Below are 22,367 nucleotides of genomic sequence, written 5' to 3' on the forward strand. Positions count from 1 at the left end.
CTTCTGCAACTGGACATCACTTCAACATTCTTTTTCTTTTAACTCAAAGCACTGTAAGTAGGAAAATTTTAAGCACCAATTTAACATGACGTAACCCAAAACATCACTATACTTGATGTATGTTCATTTGGGGCAGGTTTCAACACCGCAAGCCTTTGGAATTTCTGATAAAATGCTTATCTGTGATTACCCTTAGTTTACTTAGTAAACATTTTTAATTAAAGTCAATGTATGTAGCCTATTAAGCTAAGGGTTAAAAGCATTTTAAATAAAAAGTGCATGTACAGCAAAGGTAAACTACTGCATGACTTCGACAGTTCAATTATTCCAGTCAATTAGTCAATTTTATCTGCATTTCTCCATCACAGCTTCTTTCTTTAAAGAGAAATATGGGATGGAGTCATCAATACAGAGGGCATTTAGAGTCTGCCATTTAAGTAAATGAAAAAGCACAAATAAACATGACCATATGTGATTCAGCTGTACTTTCATGCTAATTGGCTTTAACCGGTATGGAGTCAACAGGGATTAAACAAGTCATGTGCATATTGTTACCTGCTTGTTCTCCCAGAGCCAAGTTGATTGCACTTTTTTTAACCTGATTTCATATGAAAACGAGGTTTACACAAACACACTGTATCATCTTGCCTCACCATCTTGCCTCCAACACACCTTTTCAGCTAGCCATTTGAATTTTAACTTTGACGGAGAATAGGTGATTCAAAAATACTAAGTTTTGTGAAAATTTTCAGCTGGATGAAGAAGAGAAATTCCTTTAGTGACCTGATCACAGAAAGAGCAAGGAGAGCTCAGTTATCTGCTCTGTTCAGTGTGTCAGCTTGTCTGACAGCCAGGCAGCAAAATGAGGGCATGTAGCTGCTCCACACCTGCCACAGCATGTGAATTCCTTATCCGCCAACTGCCCAGACCAAGGCAACTAATGAAACGGAGGGAACTGGTGCTATTATGGGAAGACAGACAAGGGAGAGAGCTCAAGATACTGTATTTATGAAGGGAAGGAAGACTAGCAGAGTAGTAGCTTAGGGGAGAATCTCAAAGTAATAGATGTGGAACAGGTCTGACAGTGGAGAACATCAAGAGTACAGCTGTCAAGAGCCATGTAGGTCAATGGAAGAAATGGGGATTACTGATGTAGAGAGTCCGTACGGTATACTGGATACAGGCCTGTTGAAGCCTGGCAATTTTTGCTAAAACACTTGCCTTTAAGGTTTCATATTATCAATCACTTAGAATAGGTGATTTCCAAAGAGAGAAACTGAACTGAGAAAACACTCGGTTCAGAATTCTGAGGAGTAGTTACACTGGACCAACTAGCTGTTATCTGGCAATTAGACTAGTAAGGTAATCAAAGTAACCTTATACCATCACAGCTATTCAAATAAAAAATATCATTATAAGAAGTCCTTAGGTTTCAACCTTGGATGAAGCCCTTGATTCTGTACAATTCTGTGGCAGCATTCAAAGGCTACAGTCTTCTCTAAATGATCTACTGTATCTGGCTAAGATAGTAGACAGTATGGACTCTCATAGATGAATCATTTTGCTGCTTAAAGCCCTCATTTTTAATTCATGATTAAATCTTCACAAGTATTAGTGATTTAATGATTATTTTACCTGAGCATAGCAAGGTAAAATTCTGGAATAATGATGATACAAAGGTATGAAAAGCTGAAAGAAACAGACTGTCTACACGAGAAAGTATATTGGCACAACTAAGCTAGTGTAAATTTACCCCAACTGCTAAATAAATCCAATTCTCTCCTCTTTGGAAGTTCCATGAAGTCCAGATATTTTGAGTAATTAAGGGGTTAAGTTTCTGCCTTATCTAATTAGAGACGATATTTATAAACAGTAATTAATACTTATCATGGTACCTAAAGCTTGTTTGTTACAGTTTAAGGTATAATAAAGAAGTTTCTTTATAGTATACAGTAAAAGCAAAACCTCAATGCTTTATATCTTCTGCAACTTTATTAATTTTGTATCTTATGCAACTGCCTTTTATATATATTAATACATGTATTTTTAACACACATCATTTGTCCACCTCATCATTTCCCCTCATCAATCCCAGCAGAAGCCTAGGGAAAGCTGCTATACTACAGATATTCTAAAGACCTACACACAAGTGTATACCAATATACATTTTTTTAAAATACCTGAAACAGAATTATGAAAGACTGCCTTGCTTTTGGCTATAATTTAGACTTTTATACAAAATACTCAACTGAGCTCTATAAAAGGTAGATTTTCTTTGCATAAGGCAAACTGTTATTTTGACTTAGTAATGCAAAATTGCATAGACAGTAACTTACCATCCAAAGTAGATTGCAATGGACCTATTCTTCCCATTCTTCTGACTCTCCAGACATGTCTAGCAGATGGCACATACAGCTGTGTAACCTAATAAATTAACAGTATTTTACAGTTAAACGTTATCTAATTACATATTAGAACTTACTATTACATAGTAAACACATAAAATTGTCACGTCCTAGAGTGTGTCTGAATGCTTAAGTATCTTAATTTCTAATCCCTCCTTCTTATACTTGTGCCTTAAGGCGGAGCTGCAAAATTAACAACAATGTAACATAAAGTCCGTGTATCACTTAAAAATACCATGCAATGTTACATTAAATTCTGGTATAGAAGATACTAGAAAAGCAGAGTTTGAGTTTTGAGATGTCAAATAAATTCTGTTTACTTTGTATTTAGAATCAGGTTAGGATCACAGTTTAAGACTACTACTACTTTCTCTAAGGTGTGTAGGCACTATTTCCTAAGATCTATAAAGAATTGCCACACAGAGAAATGGAAATCCTGAATACAAGGCAAACAAATGTGCAATCATCAAAAATAAACAGAAGAGTTCACTGTTAACTATTGTGTGCAAGACTTCCAACTGTTAAGACATCTTAATAGTGCAAGGTAGTCTGAGGTGTAACCAGCCTCTTAAGATCCCAGTTTTCAATGATTCAAAGGATGAACTTGCACATTCATATTAGCATTTTTTTTTGCATGCACATACACATTTTTTTAAGCTCAAACAATGCCATGTTTTTCAAAAGCTCTTGGGGGGAGGTAATTTCTAGGTGAGGTAAGTACAGAAAATGCTCCTGAATTTTATTCTGGAGGAGAATTTTGAGAGGTTTTTCCCCCAGTATAGAGCTACTTAGAGTACTTAAAATAACCAGAAAATAAAACAGAGGAAAATGCCATCAGATTTTCAGTTCTCCTCTGCTATAAATGCAGATGACTTACACTGCTGCACTGTTAAGAGTGGGTTCTACTTTATGGAGTAGAAATGTGATTTAACACAAAAGTTTCTTAACAAATGCAAGACTTTTACATTAGAGAAAAGCAGCATTACTCCAGGGTTTAAACCACACTAAATCTGTGCAACATGAACATCATTGATACTGTCAGGAATAAAACACTTTACCACTGAAACTTTGGCACCTGTAAGGCTATGCAGAAAAAGGATATCACTCTTACCTTATCTGCTTTAATGTTTTCTTGTTCTGAGAGCCAGTGATTTGGTGGGCAGAAATTTCTCCTCGTATCTCTAGATTTTAACATTTTCACTAAGTTTGTGATGACCTAGGTGTCAAACACACACATTCAATATGCATTTAGCACTCCAAATGAAACTGTATAATCCACAAGCAAAAACCTTGTTACTTATTTTTAACTTACAAAAACTTACTCTTATACTTAAATACCTTGGAATGCAAGAAAGTAATTGTGGTTCACCTTAAGGTATCAAAAAAACTGGCTTATTAACATCTCATTCCAAAACCTAAGAACTAGGACTACCTAGGACTAGGTAATCATAGGGCCCTGCACACCTTAAAATTTGTATGCCAGTCCAGAGAAGCCTAAACAAATCATTACCAGCATTAAATTACTTATTTAAATAAAGTAACACCTAACCAGGTCATTCATACAATGGTCTTTTATACAGGTTCTTTTTCTTTTTTGCTTATATAGGTTTTCAGAAATTAAATGTGTAAATAGATGTATGTTGTAGAAGAGAGAGCTATACAGCTATTCTTTACTACCTCTCATTCAAAAACTGAGATTCCAAACAATTTGGCTGATTTGTAGGTTTTCTTTGTCCACAAGAGGAAGATTCTTAGATTTCTGTGCATCGTGTTTCAAGGAAAATGCTACATAGAAGAATGGAACTCCTCATTGCCATCTCAAGACAAAAGGTCACTGGATCACTCCATACAAGACAAATCTGAAGGATCAACTAGTAAATAGTGCATATTTCTGCCTATAGCCAGTAAACTTAACTAGCCAGCACAAGATCCTGTGACGTGCTTCCCAATGGCCAAACTGTACAAAAGCCAACATCAACTCCAGAAAGTAGAGGAGAGGGCAGAAGCATTAAATTGACAGCAAAACATAACAGCAAAGGTTACATCTCTAAAGTACACGGAAGATTGACTACTGCTGGTTGCTGCATTAAAAAACTAAAGCATTTCCAACTAAAGGTGCCTCAGAGAAATCGTAAGTATCTGCTGACGATATCACCTGACTGAACACTGAGGTGATTTATCCATGTGAAAAAAACTAATGCTTATATTTTTAAGGGCAAAGATCTATATCTCAGAAGACACTACAGACTTCTTTTCTTGTCAATGAACATCTTGTTAGCATTTTCCAAGCTAGCAAGAGAAAAAAAAAGATCATCTCATTCAGAAGTAGCTACCAATTTATCAAATTAACTGTACTTTCAAAGATCTTGTCTCTATTAAAACAGATCCTAGTGTGACAAGCTCAAGTTGTTTTTACTGTATGGTAAGCCCTACTGTAAGATTGTTCAAGGATCCAACGTACCAGCTTCAGAAAGTAAAATCACTCCTGAGAAGAGCCTAGCCCAAACATGCCTGAAAGCAGAGTACAAGATGATCATTTCCAAAAAAAGGATGGTTACCAAATATCCTTCTGATGATTACCAGAATCACAAAAAGCCCCTAAAGACCTAAAAATACATGTATGGGGTGGCTAGTTTTAATTTTCATTTAATATGCACATATATACTGTATTATTGTAATGTTATTTACAAACTAAAATGTGTTAAGAGCCCTTTCCCTTTAGTGTTAAGTTAGCAAGCCCTTTTCCAACAGAACTTATAAACATTGACCTGAAAACCAGCTAGTAACAGTGGTTTAACAAATTTTTGCTTATCAGCTGAACCATAGTGGGTGATGACGCATACATCCATACTTCATACAACTGCATAAGCTTAAATCACTACGTTTAATTCATTTTTATTCACAAGGAATTCAAATGATAAAAGGTAGTTCTGTCATTATTATAACCACACAGTCACAAAATGAGAAAACTGAATAGCTAAGTCGTTTATGCACATCTTCATAACAAAGCTGGGAGGCTGAGAAAAAAGGTTATCATGGTCACTAGGGTGTCTTTGCAATTTTAGTGTTTTTTCTTGGCAGTTTCTTCCAATCCATTTAAAAAAAAAAAAAAAAAAAGTAAGTCATCGAGATACCAAGCTAACAACTATTCCATCTCAAGCACAACTGTCATACTTGGTTGCATGCCTTCTCTGCAAAGCAAAACCAACTTAGCCCAACACTACATAAAACATAATTAAGTGGAATCAATAGAATATTAAATTACCAGCCTAAAAGACATTATCACTGCTACAATGAACAGCCATCTGTTTTGCAACTTAGAACTACAGCATTGGAAAAATAAGTAGGAAAAAAACCATATACAAAGCTTGCTAAAAGTCTTAATGGGCAGGTGTCAAGAGTAACAAAGAGTTTAATGGGCCTTCTAACTGTTCTGTGCCTACCATGTTTTAAGATCCAGTTTGTAAAGTAACATCTTGAACAAAGACAGAACAAAGAAGAATGCTATTAAGGGAACTGTCTGATTATACAGGAATTTTCATCACCTTGCCCTTATAAAATTCACTACAGGTTAGATGAGTCACAGAAGCTCTGTGGTACCATTACCATTATACTTAAGAAAAAGAAAAAAAAATGAGAAAAAAAATCAGAAAAAATTATCCACGTGAAGACCATGCTAATAAAATATTTTACAAGCAGTTAAAGAATCCTTAAAAGAAGCTGAATCAAATGAGGCAAGACTGGAGTTCCTTCTGCATAACAAATGGGTACTGAGAACACTAGCAATGTAAACCCAGGACTTCTTTCTAAAGTATTTTATAAGGAAGTATTTTACTGAAAGGAAAGAGCCATTTCCATAACTAGTATTAAAACGGAGATTTCTTTCCAACAAAGCACCAAGTGCAAGTAACATTCAGAACTAAAATTCAGCAAAAATTAACAACTAGATTTCATAGGATTAACTTAAGATAGAGAAATAACCCTTTTATTTGACAAAACCCATTTTCATGTACTCATAACTTAAGTCCTTCTGTTGAACCTGTAACAGCTGACTACACTATTCAGTATTATACCAGGTCAAAGAAGGGGGATTCTGCTGAATAAAGACACTTTCACGTGTAAATTTTACCATGTCAAAGACCTCCAATCTGCTAGCAAATGAGCACATCATTGTCAGCAGTCTCACTGTCCTCAGATTTACCATTAGCTCACAGAAGAAAAGCCTATATTTGTGTGTGTATAAGTATATATACACACACACAGAGGAATGTATTTCATTAGACACCAGTAGCATGGAAAATATGCAAAACAAGTGTGAGAAATTAAAATTAAGAAGAAAAAATAAATTAAAAGCATAGATGATAGAGAAGGAACATGACTTTCTCTGAAGGCAGCTTGCAAAAGCTTTAGAAAAGATAAATCTCTCATATTTGACACGGTGTAAAAGAAAGAAAAGAATTTTCTACTTCAACACCTTATATTTATGATGAACTACTTCAGCTTTATTCTAATGATCTGGAAGAAGATATTGCTGCCTGCTCACTGGCAAGAAGCTATTTTGAAGCTGTCCTCAGGAATGACTCAATGCTGTGTACAGTAGTCTTCTTAATGAGATGAACTTTAGCTGTGTTGAATTTTTATCTGCAACAATATGTTTCTGAAGGAGCAAACAAGGGATTCTTTGTTATTAGCTACTTTTTTGGGTAGAACCAGAGCCTTCGAGATACCCTCAAGATTTACATTTGTAATTCAGCTAATGGAAGACAACCCTGGCTCCTGAAAACTGTAAGAGTACACCAAGTTTAGACAGTTCCACTAGTTTAATTCTTAACTGCCAAAGGGGGACAGAGTAACTTGGGATTTTACAGCTTTCTGAATGACAGCAAAAAATGACCAAATTCACCTGAAATGTAAGCTTATAAAAAGATCAATTAAATATGACAAACTAAAGAAAAGAAATAGAAGACGGCATGATACAAACTGCATACATAAAAACACCCCTAGCGCACTGTCCTTCTTAGAAAAATAGACGTATTGGGGTTTTCACTTGTGACCTTTAAAGCGAAAGTTTATTTGGCAATTTAAAGACAAGTAATTGAATTAAATTGTGCAAACATATATTAGATCAATCCATGCAAATTACAAATTCAGTGGTGCATTAGGACTGTATTCAACGCAATCAAAACATTATCAGTTACTCTCTCTGCTATTAATGCTTATGCTCATAAGTGAAATGTGTTGTAAAATCAGGCAGAATAGGCTGGATAGAGGCTATCTTAGACTTGTAGAATGAATAAGCATTCCTTAATTAGCCCATCAGGTTAAGTGCAAGCCTTAATGGGCCTTTCCTAAAGTCTAGCATGACATCTTTCTCCAAACATGGCCAAGAAGAAAGTTCCATTAGCAATATTAATACAAGCTTAGTTGATCATTTTCATTCAATTAACTTCTTTCAATTAAATAGATAGCTTGACAAAAGCAGTGATAAAAGACCTGAAGGGACAGCTGATGACTCGAACTGAACATTAGTGTGAGAGAGGTCACCAGTATTAAACAGACTGTAAATCTAGCATTCAATTTGGAAAATGCATTTCTTCTGCTCCCACTTCTTTAATGAGCAATTTTAGCTGACTAGATGTGTTTGCTGCAGAATTTTCATGACAAGTCAAGCACTTCTTTTTTTCAGCAACAGTTATATTAGGTTTTTTCCCTGCCAACGTTTTCAGCTTCTCTTAACTCATGTCTTGGGTAGGATGCCACAGATAAAACTAGCAGAAATACATTGGTAGATATCCAGAAAACATACATTAAGTTTACATTTGCTAAGCTGGATTCACCATCCCATTAGTATTCCAGCAAACCCAAGAGCAGTACCAACTTTTTTTTTTTATTTTATTTTATTTATTATTTATTTATTATATTTATTATATTTATATTTTTATTTTAGCAGAACACCAACAAAACCAATGCAGCATGGTACCAATGTAGTGAAGCCTCTAATACAGAAGTACTTGAGTAATCACACTATTTGGTTAGAAATGCACACATATATGAAGTTTTGATGACATGCTTAAATACCTTGCTGAATGGGAGTCCAAGTTAAAACCTAGATTTTCTACAGTAACTTTTTTCATAAACAGGATAAGCAGGAAAATTAAGAGTTGCCAGAAACAAAAAAAATTGCTACAGTTCTCAGAATTTAATTAGTCCAAGTTTAGCATATACACCAAAAAGCAACCTTCCCAAATCCATATTCCTTGTAACAACTGTATTAAAAGTTTAACTAGAGAAAAAAAAAAAACAACCCTCATCTCCTATCTTCAGTAGAAGCCTGAAAACTTTATTTAAATATTTTCTGAAAATTGATACAATTTACCTTGAATAACTGAATCCACCTTTTCTGTTCAGTCTGTATACACTGCTGCATTTCTGTATTTTTTGTTACTCCAACACTTCTAAATGCTGCAATATATTCCTCACGAACCTCTGGTTTTGTTTCTGGGTAAGCCAACTTTATGATTCCTAAACATGCATCTCGAAGGCAGCGTGATAATATTACAAGCTCTTCTAGTGTAAAAGGCATCATTGATGATTGTCTTTGACCTACAACTAAATAAAACACAAGTTTAAGTTTCTTTAAACTACTTTTTCTTAAACAATTTGTTATTAAAAACACACTTATTTCACTGGAACTTTAGTTTCACACACAAAATCTAAAGGTAGAGAAAAGAAACATCACTCAAAAAGAGAATGAGTATACATTTATAAAGGCAATCAGGTCTTGCAATTGTTTGCAGTCACAATGATTTTAATTACAATATTCTCTTATTCTCTTTTGTGAATCCTGCTATGTTAAATTTTTACATTAGACTACAAGTTCGGTCCAGAAGAACTTCACTCTCTTCACTAACTCATTAAAAACTGTCATGATTACGAACTTCCATATCAGACCCAGAAAAGCTAGGGTTCCCAAAGTGCAGACCATCTTTTTTTTTTTTTTTTTTTTCTCTTTTTTCTAAATGCAATCACCATGAAAGAGCCAGCTGACAGCTGAGTACTCCAGGGACTATCAGCAAGTCAGCCCAGAAGAGCCTTCCTCACAGATGTCAGCAAATCATTGCCCAGGGAACTCCGTAGCGTTACAGAAAAACATTTTGCAAAGCACTGCTATTTAGTATGCTTGAAACTCACCTTCTATTGGATCACCAAAAAATTCATTATCGTGAATAGAAATAAGTGAATGACTAAACAAAGAACTAAAAAGGTAGAAGAGAGGGATAATTCGACTTGAGTCTTCTAAAGACATTGGAGAGCCTCTTGAAATCACTTGAAGGAGTGGCACCATAGACCTTAAAATATAAAATGCGAAATTAAAGAGATGGTTAATCGAATACTCTAGAAAAGTATTAACTTCAGCATTCTAGTAAAAAGATTTAGTAGTAGTTCCTACAGCAAAATAAGGACAGTGGTCTCAGTTAAATAACTACTGTTTCCCATTCTTGCAAAATAAGGTTACTCTGTAATTTCTTGTCACTATAGTATCTCAGCGTCTTAGTGATATGTGAACTTTGGCGTTAACCATTACAGACTGCAGATTGTTGCAACAGAGACACCAAGCAAAGAGTAACTAATCTGTATGTCAGCACAGAACAAATCTGTAGGTCCAATGCCTCAGTTCCTGGGAACAAGCTTCTGCCACCATCAATTTCTGGACTAGTCAAAGTATACGAGATAGAACTCACATACTTGGGATGAAGTACTTGGAGCTTCAGTGTTTGTTATATTGATGCTAGTAAGCACTCAAAAACTACAGAACATCCACCTTATTTTAAATAATGTTTCTATTTATTTCTCTGTAATTATTTTAAACTGTCCAATTCCCAGGATGTTGCCCAGTTTTATGAAATCACAGGAGCTAAGTAACCATTACAATTTTGTTTTCAGTCATCTGCCATGACCACTACTGTACTACAAATTGCCTCATTCTCTTTTCACTAGATATGCTCTACATTAACAAAGACTCAGTTTCAGAAATGGTATGATACATACCCTGTAATCATTCGTGTAGTCATTGAAGATATCAAATACCAAAGATGCCTCAGGAATCTGGCATTAAAGGCTAAACTGTAAAGAAGCCTGCGAGAGGAAGTTCAAATAAATTGTGTCTTCGAAAATACTGTATTGACAAAACACAATGCTTCTATAAGAACTTTTCTGTCAAGCATTTCTCAAACATTAATAATTCAAATTTATTATTTCAAGATGGAGGTTGTTATTCTAATCAAATCTGGTGAAAGCCCCAAATCTGAAAAACAAGCATATAAATCCTTATACCTAAAATACACAGTTTCCATTAACTCAGCAACAAACCACAGGATATAGACCCAAGTCTGCAGTATTCCACAGAATTAAACACATATTAAATAAAAATAACATACAGTCTGAGTTATTTATCTGGAATTTCTTTAAATTCTAATATAGAAAACCACACCAACTAGTTAACAAGTCAGTTCCGTGGTTCTTCTGACATTAACAAACATAGAATTTTTTGTGAAAAGTAGATTAAAATAACTTAAAAGTTAATTTATGCTAGAAGCAACTATTGATTTAAAATTACGTAGTGATTTTACTGGTATATTCTCCATGGCAGACATAAATATAACACCATCAACAGAACAACATCTGTCAGGACAGCTACCTATACACATACAATAATCCATCTGTAGACAGAAAATGGTTTATACACCTACAAAAATAAACGTGTATGTTCACAAGTCAGTTATATACAAGACCAATTTTAACCATATCATTTCAGACATGATTATGGCATGATAAACTTTTTATAGAAATGAGAAATAAAAAGCTTCCTGGAATTAAAAGGTCTCCCCCAGCCTATTTTTTCCCCTTAAGGAAGAAAGATATGTGATAAACATAATTTGAAACAATTAATAATTTCTAGGAAACCAAACAGGATTTGACTGACTAAACTCTCATTTTTCAGATATTGAAGAACTATATTCAGTTAGCTATCCTAAATGCTACTTTCCTAGGTCTCCTAATTACTATTAGAATAAATGAGGTAAAACAGATACTCAGATCCACATCTCCCCTCAGAGGTCAATAGCCTTATAATATCAAAATTCCCTGTGTCCATGCACACAAGAGGTGGGGGGCTGGGAAATGGAAGCAGGGAGGGTAGAGTAGAAGTGCTGCTGCCTGAAAAAACAATATTTATTACGGACCACAGGGATAAATTAAAATTTGCCAGATGGCAGAAAGAAAGGAAGCACACATCTCATTAAGGAAAAAAGCAAAATATGAGTAAACACTTAAGAACATTTGAAAATGGTTTAAGTGGCAATTCATTTAAAGACATTAAAACAAAAAAAAACACAAGAAAACCTACACGCCCACTCACAAACAAATGCTGCATAGTGCCATATGCCTCTGGGTCCTCGCTTACTGGCTACTGAAGCCCTACAGGCTCTTTTTGCTGTGGATACTCTCATGCATCCACACAGCTAGTCCCTTTTTCAGGCTCTCATTTCACATGCATTCACCAAGCCAGTCACATGGACAAGGAATTGTGTGAGGATAAGGTAGCATTAGGAAGGGCAGAACTCCTCAAGAAACAGAAAGGATCAAATTTCATAGGTACGGGGGAGTTTTGGAAACAGAAGGGGGGCATGCAGAAGAAGGGAAAATTAAATACAATCAACCTCTGGTTTGCAGCGCATCGTTGTTGAAATATTCCCCGTTCTTTCAAAAACTTTGAATTTTAAATACATGGATCAGTACCTTTAAAAAAAGTTGGGAGCTTCACATATTCCAGAGAAGTTGCATGTTGGTGATCATCACTAAGTTTGAGCCAAATTTGGAGTAACTGCATCTAATGCCAGTTTAAGATAGATTTTATTGTAAAATTAAATTCTACTTGAAATATGTGGAATTTTTGAAAAAATTCAACCTGGATTTGATACACAGGAATTTTACTTCCTTCTGAAGTCACATTATTTTGACATTTGGGTGGAGATTATGCATTATCATGTAAGGAAGGGCTTATTATATCTAGCTAATTTAGAATAAGGATTTGTATTTTAATGTTTAAATATCTGAATGATAGCTCAGATGTCTTGGTTTCTGAAATGGAAAATTTCCTCAGTGACCTTCAGTTTTCAGCCTCATATTTGAAATGAAAAGTAATTTGGCACAGTGCCGTTAGGTCTCATAGAGCTTCCAAGTAAAAACTAGTTAATTCTACAATCATCCCTGGAAACTGTGTAATAGTTTTAGCAGAAATGAACAAACATTATGGACACTGAACCTATCATAATGTAATTCATTTTTTCATTCTAGTAATATTCAGCAATAATGAAGGGAAAAAAAGGACAAACCTTAAGAGCTTATAATAATAACCTTTGTCTAAGTTTTAGCCATTTTTATTCCATACCCATGATTCAGGCAGTCAATTGTAGCAACCGCTCTATTTCATGGCCCAATTCCAGAAATGCTGAATGAATTCAACTTTCACATTTCCCTTCCCTGAAAATCTGGTTAAATACGAAAACGCAAAATTGGTAGATGATGTTATCATACAGCCTATTTTGTCAATATGTGATACCTATGAAATATGAAGCAGACAAATCATCAATCCTAAAGCTTCCACACTGTTACCATAAAATAAACATGAAACTGCAAACTAAACACGGAAGGATGAATTAGGCCTTGTGTTACAAAAATTTTACATCACTAGATTCACCTGAAATATAATCCATTGTGGAAGGAATGACAACAGAAACAACCTATCACCCTCCCATGCCAAATACAGAAATTGGCTTTCAAAGTAGCAGATAATTGCAACAAAGAGTTCCAAGAAATTGGCTGTAGTAAGAATTTTCAAAATTTTTTGCTTCACACTGAAAAAAAAAAAAAAAACATGAAAAAGCAAAAAAAATTCATTAAAAAATAAAAGCATTGAGAATTGAAATAGTCAAAAGCTACTTCATTTGGTCTTTTTCTTTGGCAGAGAAAAGATGTGCATCTGCTAAAAAACAGCATTTCCAGATAGATCTACATTAAAATGACACAGCACAAGATTATAATTCCTGATAAACTGCAGAACATATCGGGGATAGTTTATATACTCTGAAGACAAAGCATTATCAATCCACAAAGTTCAGAGATCAGTTAATGTAAAGCTTGGGTGTCCATAAAATCTTTAAAAAACAAACAACAAAAAAAACACCCAACAAAAAAAAACAAAAAAAACCACACGAGAAATTAAAGAGAGTACACATTATTTCTTTTTACGTAAATTTTTATAATCTAACTCAGATTTCTTTTTCAGTATTTGCACTACTCTAAAAACAAACCAAGTGTCTAAAGTTTAAACCGTGGGTTTTTATCCATCCCATCTGGTGGTTCTGCATTTTCTTAAAAAATCTCACTGCATACCACCAACAACTTTATTAAGAGATCATTATACATGGTTTTATATAATAGTTTTATATATAATATAATTTATGAATATAATTCATTCATAGATTTTTGGTAAAGTTCAATATTCAGATTTAGCACAGTAGTTTGGAAGAACCATTTTTCAGCTACCAAAAAGGATAAGCTCCTTTCAAATGGCAAAATGCACAGTCTCAGCCACAGCCTATGTTCACTCCAGTGATTTCTGTTAAGTATCTATTTTAATAATATCAAATTAAATTATCTGCTCCCAAAAGTAAGTACATAACGATCATTTATTTAGAACCTTGTTTCTCTCCATAGGTATCTAATTGTCCACAAAGGCCACATGATTTATGTGTACTTGCCAGAACAGTATTTTGGGCACCTCTGGTTTAAAAAAAGCGTCAAATTTCTCTTGCACAATGGGACAGATTAAATGACCCATTAAGCTTAATTTAGCTGAGGCACCACTACAAGTTAATTAGTTAAAGGCAAGATTTTCAGTCTAGGTCATAAATTGGGCCCAGTTTCCCACTGAGACCATTTAAGTTAATGAAGAGAATACACTAGAATGAGAGGAGCTCATACAGTCTTGCAAAAGGTCACTGCTGCCGGGGCAGTGGATTTTGACACTTCGGAACTGCAAGGTGTCACAGGTACAAGACAGCATGCAAAGCCATCGTTGAATGGACTATACCACTCTCTAGGCTGCTTTATGCTTCTGCCTCTCTTCGTATTGGACCAAGAATGCAAAGCAAAGCTTAAAAAAAAAAAAAAAAAGTATACATGCAAAGTTTCTCGTTTTAAGAAAAATACAGCAGTGTAAGAACATTCCCTAAAGAGTGCCTAAAATAACCTCGTGCAAAGCCTAAGTACCTTCAGCACACACACGAAGAGAGGCTGCTCATATTACAACAGCATGTCAGTTTTCCAAACAATTTTCAAGCGCAAGTTAAGATTAGCGATGTTATGTTAATTAAACAGTAGTAACATACAGTCACTATGAAACTGTTAAACCAAGATTAGCAATCACTCTGGGGCACTGATCAGACAGCTGACAGCAACTGAAGTCTCAGTACAAGCACAGTTTCCATCACTATTTAATATTAAAGCCACAGTGATGACCTGAAGTCTATGGTATTAAATTACATCCCTAAATATTTTGCAGAAACATAATTTTCTAGTTATTTAAAAATATAATTTTGATGAACAAAAGTCTTGCAAATATCTTTATAATGAGAACTATGCTCCAAGACTCATGTTTTATCTTTTTTTTTAACTGTATTCAATAATATATATATCAACTTTACAGTGAAAAGGAGAAAAAAAAGCCTCAGAACTATTAAAGCAATAGAAATATTTGTTGTTTCCTCCCTTCCAATGCCTGTGTTAACTTTAGCCTAATTTTCTTTACAGTTACTGAAAAGTTATTTTCAGTTTTTACTCTATTTAGCATCCCACTTTGCAGATTTGCAGCCTTTATATTTTTAATTGTAATTATTTTCTATTACAGTTGTAAATACTGTTAAATAAGCAAAGTCTTTTTAATCTTTTAAACCATTTGACCCAGTATGTTTCCAAACAGAAAATAAAAGCATTTTTGAGCTCTTAGAATATAGTAAAAATAATTTTAAATAAATTATTTCTGCTTAACTGTTTCTACATAGCTTAATTAAATAGATACATTTTACTCTGAATATTTCGTCATTTAGAAGTTAGTTTCAAAACAAGTGAAGCATCCTTCAAAAGACTATCGTTAAATTTGACTAAATCATTTGGGCAACAAAAAAATCATCAGGCAATTAAAAAAAGTGGAAATTAATGATGAAAAATCTTTTAATTGTCTTTTGAAATGGCACAATATTTACTACCTTTAAAACAAGCAACAAATGTCCTTTGAAAAACACTGAAAAATAGTGTTTAGAACAGCTGCTTGGTAACTTAGGGCAGGTCTAAAAGGTACTGAGAACAGGACAAAGGATTGACCCCTCCTGACACGATGATGCCTGTCAAACCCAACACTTAGGATTGACTTGAAAATCAGAACTAGTAATTAAATGTCTACTTCAATTTACCAAATACCTGTATGAATTAACATCGTTTTGACCATGAAAGTAATTCCATAGGTATTACTGACACAAATCGTCCTATCTCTACTACTTATTTCTATAATTAGTACATTCAACTATTTTGGAGCTATTCAGAAGTTAAAATTTCTAAATCGCTTTCTATTATAAGATATTGAGTAGAACTGTCGTAACTCCTGAGTTTATCTAACGTTTAACTAGCTTGTTATCACAAATAATTGCAAAGACCCAATAGGGCTTCTCAGGGGAAACAGATGCCATCCTCATACAATTAAAGTTCTGTGTGACTTCTTTATTCATTAAACACCCTTTTCCACACAGTTCACTAGCAAACCTCAAGTCAAAGCAGTGATGCATTTAAACTCAGTAATTACTATCCAAGGCAATGTACTACTTGCAACAATAAAGCAGGCATACTAATTCAACTGCTATGATCTTCAGGTCTCACATCCTGCTCTAATGCAATTAGTCTACAAAGAACTAATTACCCTAATCGAGCAATCACAGTTTCACTGACATCTTACTTCCTCTAACAGCTATAAACACCATTGGGCTAAGATAGCACCTAATTAGTTTTCTGTATCACTGTTTACAATGCAGTTTGAATTGATTATGTTTACAACATTCCCTAAATACTTACTTTACTACCAGCAACTACATACTTACTCAAAACTACTTGCACCAGAACAGTGTTAATACTTATGGGTCTTAGTCTGATAATAAAAAGGTCAAAAATCTTCCATTGTTGCTGACATTTGTGACTTGCAGTCTTTGTAAAAGAACGCTGTACAAACGAACAAGTCTTTTATCTCCATCTCAGGTGCCCTTCCCAAACAAAAAGTGATTTTCAATAGTTAGGAATCATTTTAATTTGTAGCAAGAGAGATTTTGGCTATATATTAAAGAGGGTGGAGAACAAGTTGGTTTCAGTGCTCAGCTAGCTAGAGTGAAGAAGCTAGCTAGACTGTGGAATCCTTATCACTGAAAGTTTTAAAAACAAGCTAGACAAACTTCTGCCAGAACGACACTTAACACTGCCTCTGAGCAAGGGGATGGATAAACCCCTTTCAAGAATCTTTGTGATCCCTATTTGTGTGTGATTTTCTGACCACAAACACTATCTGTTCTGTAGTCCTCGATGTGGTGATAGAATATTAACTCATCTGCAACTCGCTAAACAAACCAAGAGCTTACGCTTTTGGATTCAGTGATAACTCCCCTAGAGAGCACAAAGAATGAGAAGAAAAAGAAGAAACAGGAAGAATCCCCTCTTGGTTTGCCTGGAATTATTATTCAGATTCTGAAATTCTTACTTAGTTCAGCTGATCATAAAAGAAAACACAGGAGAAAAAAAAAAACCACAGTGTATTTAAAGCAACTTTACCTAACAAAAACTATTTTAGATGTACTACAGCTCAACATCACTATTACTTATACTTGCCTGACTTTTGGCACCATCATTCGGTGTTGTACCATTAGCGTGTGGCAGATTGATGCCATCAGGGTAAAGACTTCTTCACTAGCTGAATCTCTCCAAACCATATTCAGTAGAGTATTTGTCTGCTGCTTTGTATCCAATTTCTTCAGACACTCCTCAGTTACGTACTGAACTGATATTCTCCCATCACCCTAAAAACATACCAAAGAAAAATTTGCTTTAAGTCTTTTTAATGATTAAGTATCCCCTTTTTAAAAAATAATAGTTCAGAATTTTCCTAGAACATAGTTTTCTTGTACAATAATTAAAACGTAAGCACATATGTACGTCCCAGTAGCATTCTTAAAAGTATCAGACCCAAGAGCCAACTTAAATCCCTACATAGGCAACTGTTGGGTTGTGGTATCCATCTTTTCACTTAAGCCAGTGGGAAAGACTCCTTTTAATGTAAGGATGTTCTGCAACACTTGGGTACAACAAGGCAAAATCATTTACTGACATAAAATACGCAAATGGTCATCTCTTCCCCACTGACATCAGTCAGCATTGGAAATGAAATCCAGAAATGGATGTATTTTCACATTCATAATCCATGTGTTAACAAAAAATAAAAAACTTCAGGGTGGCTAATACACGTTTGGGTATTACCAGAAGAGTACAAAGAGGAATATTCCTCTTGGCATAGAACTCAGTGCAGCTGAACCTTTTATTTTCCTTATTTCCTCTCTTTATCTTGCCCCCAAAAGAGCAAAGCAGTCTGGCTCATTGAAGGATACAAGTTATCAGATGACGAATTTTTAAGAAAGAGCAGTTCCCCACCCACTCCCCCCCCCCCCCCCCCCCCCCCCTTTTTTTTTTCGTAAGACATGCATGCATGAAAATATGGAATACAGAAAAAACTCACAGGAGAAACACATGAAAAACATACTGCAATAAACAGTATTATCTATTAAAGCCTCCTCAGAGGAGATTTTCTCTAATTTACAAATTACTCTAAGTTACCTGTGAACAGGAATTTATACTTTGTTTTTACCTAATCACCACTTAAACATCACCAATACCTCTACGCCGCAAGTGGAATCTGCCAGTATTTACATCACATACAGTGTATGCATGTCTGGCAAATTTAAGTATTTTATTCACACTATCTTGGTAAAGAATTTGCGTAATGGTAACACACTGCATTTAAAAATGCACAAGTAAAAGGTTGCATGTATTCCCTAGCAGTATGGCTCTTTATAAGAGGTTATTCTCAATACCAAGCTCTTAAAAATGCCACATCTTTCAGAAATGTGCATCACCTTACATGAAACATAAGTAGGCATTATAGGAACAGTATCTCTTAGAAGAGCTGGTATACTTTTGCTTTCAACACTTAACTAAGAAAATGCCAGGAAGCCGTAGAATGCCTAGAAGAGACAGAAATCCAGAATTCCCAGCTCAGTGTAGGGAGGCAAAATAATCTATGACACTTTTTTTTTTTTGTTTTAAATGAACACTAAATATTGTGAAATTTCACACATTCCACAAGGAAAGACTGTACGCTGCATAAGTCCTACAAATGGTAGCATCTTTTGAGAGATTATATAAAGGCCAATAAGAAATTGTTGAATTTAAGTGTCTCCAACTTTGGTTGTTCAAAGCCTTGATCCAAGTAAAGCTAGCAGAGATTCATTTTATTATTGGAAGTTTAAACTATAGTGAAAAGTTCTTTTTATAAAAGTTATTATATTATGTATTATAATAAATCCATTATTAGAGAAAGTAGGTATTCTGCTTTTGATGGCTTTCATGCTAGTGGATATATTTAAATACAGAGCTAATTCTATGGTGTAAAGACTGTAGCTGAATTTGTAGTATTTCCAGGAGAAAAAACAATGAAGATACATCAGATGATCCGATTGGTGTGTTTCATGTTATCTTAGCATCATCACGGACTTAAAGAATAGAGAGACTAATACAGTCTCTGTAAAATACAAATTTAAAGAAGTTTAAACTTTTTTTGTTAAAGAAAAGCTCTGTCCTTCAGTAGACACACTACCTGTACTTTAACATTTCCTATTATATTAAGCGGACTGTTCTTAATATAAGCAACCAGTTCCATTTGTTTACAGTGAGCAGCCATCTATTTTTAAGAAGTAAACATGCTCCCTTCTACATGTAGCTAGAAAAATACCAGACTTAACAGTGATCATGGTTTTGCCCATATTTCTGCCTCTGTAATACAAATTCATTCGAAGAAATTCTATAATGCTTACTGGTGTAGTTGTCATTTTACTGATCTCTTCATCCTCATCTTCAGAGTCACTGTTTGCATCTTGACAATTTGTACCAGCAGTAGACACAGGGAGCTGAGAGAGAAAAGTTTGGAGTACCCTCAAATACACAAGAAGTCCTTCCTCTGAAAGGGATCCTATAGCACATACATTGAAATAAAACATCATTAGCCAGATCACACTGTACTATACAATACAATACATTTTACCAGAAACACCCAACCAAAACACATTATGCCAAATATTCCCAAATTAAGTGGGTTTTTTACTGAAAAGGCTAAGAATAGATAACAAAACAGTATCTCCAGTACTTCTATCCACAAACGGTCCTTTTTGCTTGGCAAAAAAAAATTTCCACACTGTGGAAATACATAACATATTAACTCAAATATGAAAAAACGAAGAATTGGCCATTTAGCTTTCTCACCCAAGTATGTTTCTCCAACTGTTAACACAAAGTAAAAAAGCCACGGGGCTTGATCACTTCTTCTTGAACATCCACTTTCTGCTAATAATAGTGCATTCAGAAAGAGTTCATAAGGGAAAATGGTCTGCACATCAGCAAGCGCTGGAATGATGAAATGGAATATCTGATCTGTAAAAGGTGCTGCCAGAAACTCCTCTGTGAAGGCTGCAAAAATCTGCTGCCTGAAATGAAGAAAACTTGTCTTTATAAAAGATACAGGCAAAATTTCCCACAACGATATCTATGGAATAATAGATCAATCTGCATGTTTGAGTATGTCCATCAAGACAATTGCAAAGATGCGCTCAATGAATCCTGTGCTAATAAAACTAATTTCTCAGGTTTCTCAAAAATGAACTTGTTACACTACATGCTTTTCCTCATGATCTTACATGTAATTTTATCCTTTAAACTTTTTATGAACTCACAGAAAACGATTCTGAAGTTAAATTCCTTGGGTTTACTCTTGAAATAAAAAATAAGATAAAAAAGCAACTAATATTTTTCCTCCAAAACACTACTTTAAAAACCACTACCATATGTGAGACAACCAGAGTTTCATTTTTGTTCCATCTTTCTACATACCTGATCCTTCCTTCTTGTAAGCTACGACTTAGTTATTTCTCTTCATAAACCTCAGCTCCTCTGTCACAAAGTTCTTTTTAACTTTAAAATTGTTTTCATCTGCCCTTAGCTGCATTTCTGCTCTCATCTAATTTTTCCCATGTTTCTACATATTGTGATACCTGCTATTCTGTGCTCTCTTTGTTGTAGTCTTCAGCATTTTATTGCCTTTTTCTTAAACACACCTGAAACTACATTGTTTTATTGATGAAAAGCATTACAAAAAATCATTATTACTGCAAATAAATCAACAAACTGCACTGAAAGAATAGCTAGACACTAAACAACAACAAACTGTGCACCTCTGACAGTAACAAGTACACAAATATCTAGTATTATCTTTATTTACCTTGCACCTTCTGGACAGGAGCTATATGTAAAGTGCAATGGCTTCAGAACATTCTCCAGAAGTATTTTTGCAATAGGGACTCGAGAAACATCAGAATACTCAATACTCGAGGGAAGCTTATTGTTAATTAACAAATAAAGCGACTTGTAGTAGCCTGCAAATAAGAAATACCACTTTTTAAGTACAGTATTATTTTCCTTCTTTTCCACATAGAACAACTTATATACTCAGTATCTTTAACTTGAAAAATACTTCACAATTCATGGTATGAAGCTTTACTTCGGAAGACGTTTTACCACAGTCCAAGTCACATTCGCATAACTGACAGGATACACCAACAACCTCTTTGAAAACATCACTTTATAAAATCATAAATAATTGCATGCAGATTCAGGTTGATTTTTCAAAGACCAGCCACTCCTGCTGATGAAGTTAATAATTTGATTTTTTTAAACAATGACCTATGAAAAAGATACTCTCTTCTCCTGTAAGTGACTCTAGTCATGTTTTTGATAACTGTCCTTCCACCCTTTCAGAAATGAGTTTTCCTCCCTACTCCAAAACATGACTGCATCAGACAGGTTAGAGTCCTGTTGGCAAAATGTCTCAATTCTATAAACAACTTGCCTTAGCAGGCTGAAGAATACAATTACTGTTTCCAAAACAGGGATCTCTCAGACAGTAATAAAATGCATTACCACCCAAGCCATAAAGACATGTGTAGAGGGTAATCTATTTTGTCTCACTAAAGTACCAGTGGAACCACGTGATTTCATTCTTCTTAAACCAAATTCCTCTTGCTCAATGAACTCCTAAACTAAGACTCAAGTTCCACTACTACAGGAGCCACTACAAATGCATAAATAGCGTCGCATTATCGAGAGGTCCAGTCTAAGACCCTGTGTTGGGGACTACTGAACTTGACATACAATGCAACAAGTGGAAGTCACCATGAAGGAATAACTTAGCAATGCTGACAAGACGCATATGGAAAAGAAATTACATACAAAAACATATACTAATAAAAGCTGATTACAGATTCTTTACAAATTAACCATCATAAATTATTAGGAGATGGAACACCTGTAGTTGCACACAACTGCTTCTTTTTGTTTCGACTGTGATCAGAAAGCTGAATTTGTTTACTTAAATTTATGATCTAACGTCTTGATAAACTTTCATCTATCAGTTATGAGGACTGAATATTATACTAAGCATACAAACTATAATGTATTAAAGTATTTTGGAAGATAAGTAAGCAATGG

General features: G+C 34.6%; 1 protein-coding gene across 2 annotated transcripts in view; it reads right to left on the reverse strand.

The window, feature by feature from the left end:
- The window catches only part of UBE3C (ubiquitin protein ligase E3C), an 81,597-nt gene that overhangs the window by 39,598 nt on the left and 19,632 nt on the right, over positions 1-22,367 (reverse strand). For both annotated transcript variants that reach the window (XR_004841611.1, XM_009635814.2), the window contains exons 7-15: positions 21,103-21,256; positions 20,091-20,311; positions 19,646-19,800; positions 17,391-17,578; positions 10,455-10,541; positions 9,597-9,754; positions 8,782-9,014; positions 3,517-3,621; positions 2,337-2,424 (exon numbers count right to left, since the gene is read on the reverse strand). Coding sequence is in view for 1 of the 2 variants with exons in the window: in XM_009635814.2 (XP_009634109.1) it covers positions 2,337-2,424; positions 3,517-3,621; positions 8,782-9,014; positions 9,597-9,754; positions 10,455-10,541; positions 17,391-17,578; positions 19,646-19,800; positions 20,091-20,311; positions 21,103-21,256 (1,389 nt within the window). In the remaining variant the exon portion in view is untranslated. The remainder of the gene's footprint in view (positions 1-2,336; positions 2,425-3,516; positions 3,622-8,781; positions 9,015-9,596; positions 9,755-10,454; positions 10,542-17,390; positions 17,579-19,645; positions 19,801-20,090; positions 20,312-21,102; positions 21,257-22,367) is intronic.

Source organism: Egretta garzetta, unplaced genomic scaffold, assembly GCF_000687185.1.
Source record: "Egretta garzetta isolate BGI_Z169 unplaced genomic scaffold, ASM68718v1 scaffold633, whole genome shotgun sequence".
NCBI lineage: Eukaryota > Metazoa > Chordata > Aves > Pelecaniformes > Ardeidae > Egretta > Egretta garzetta.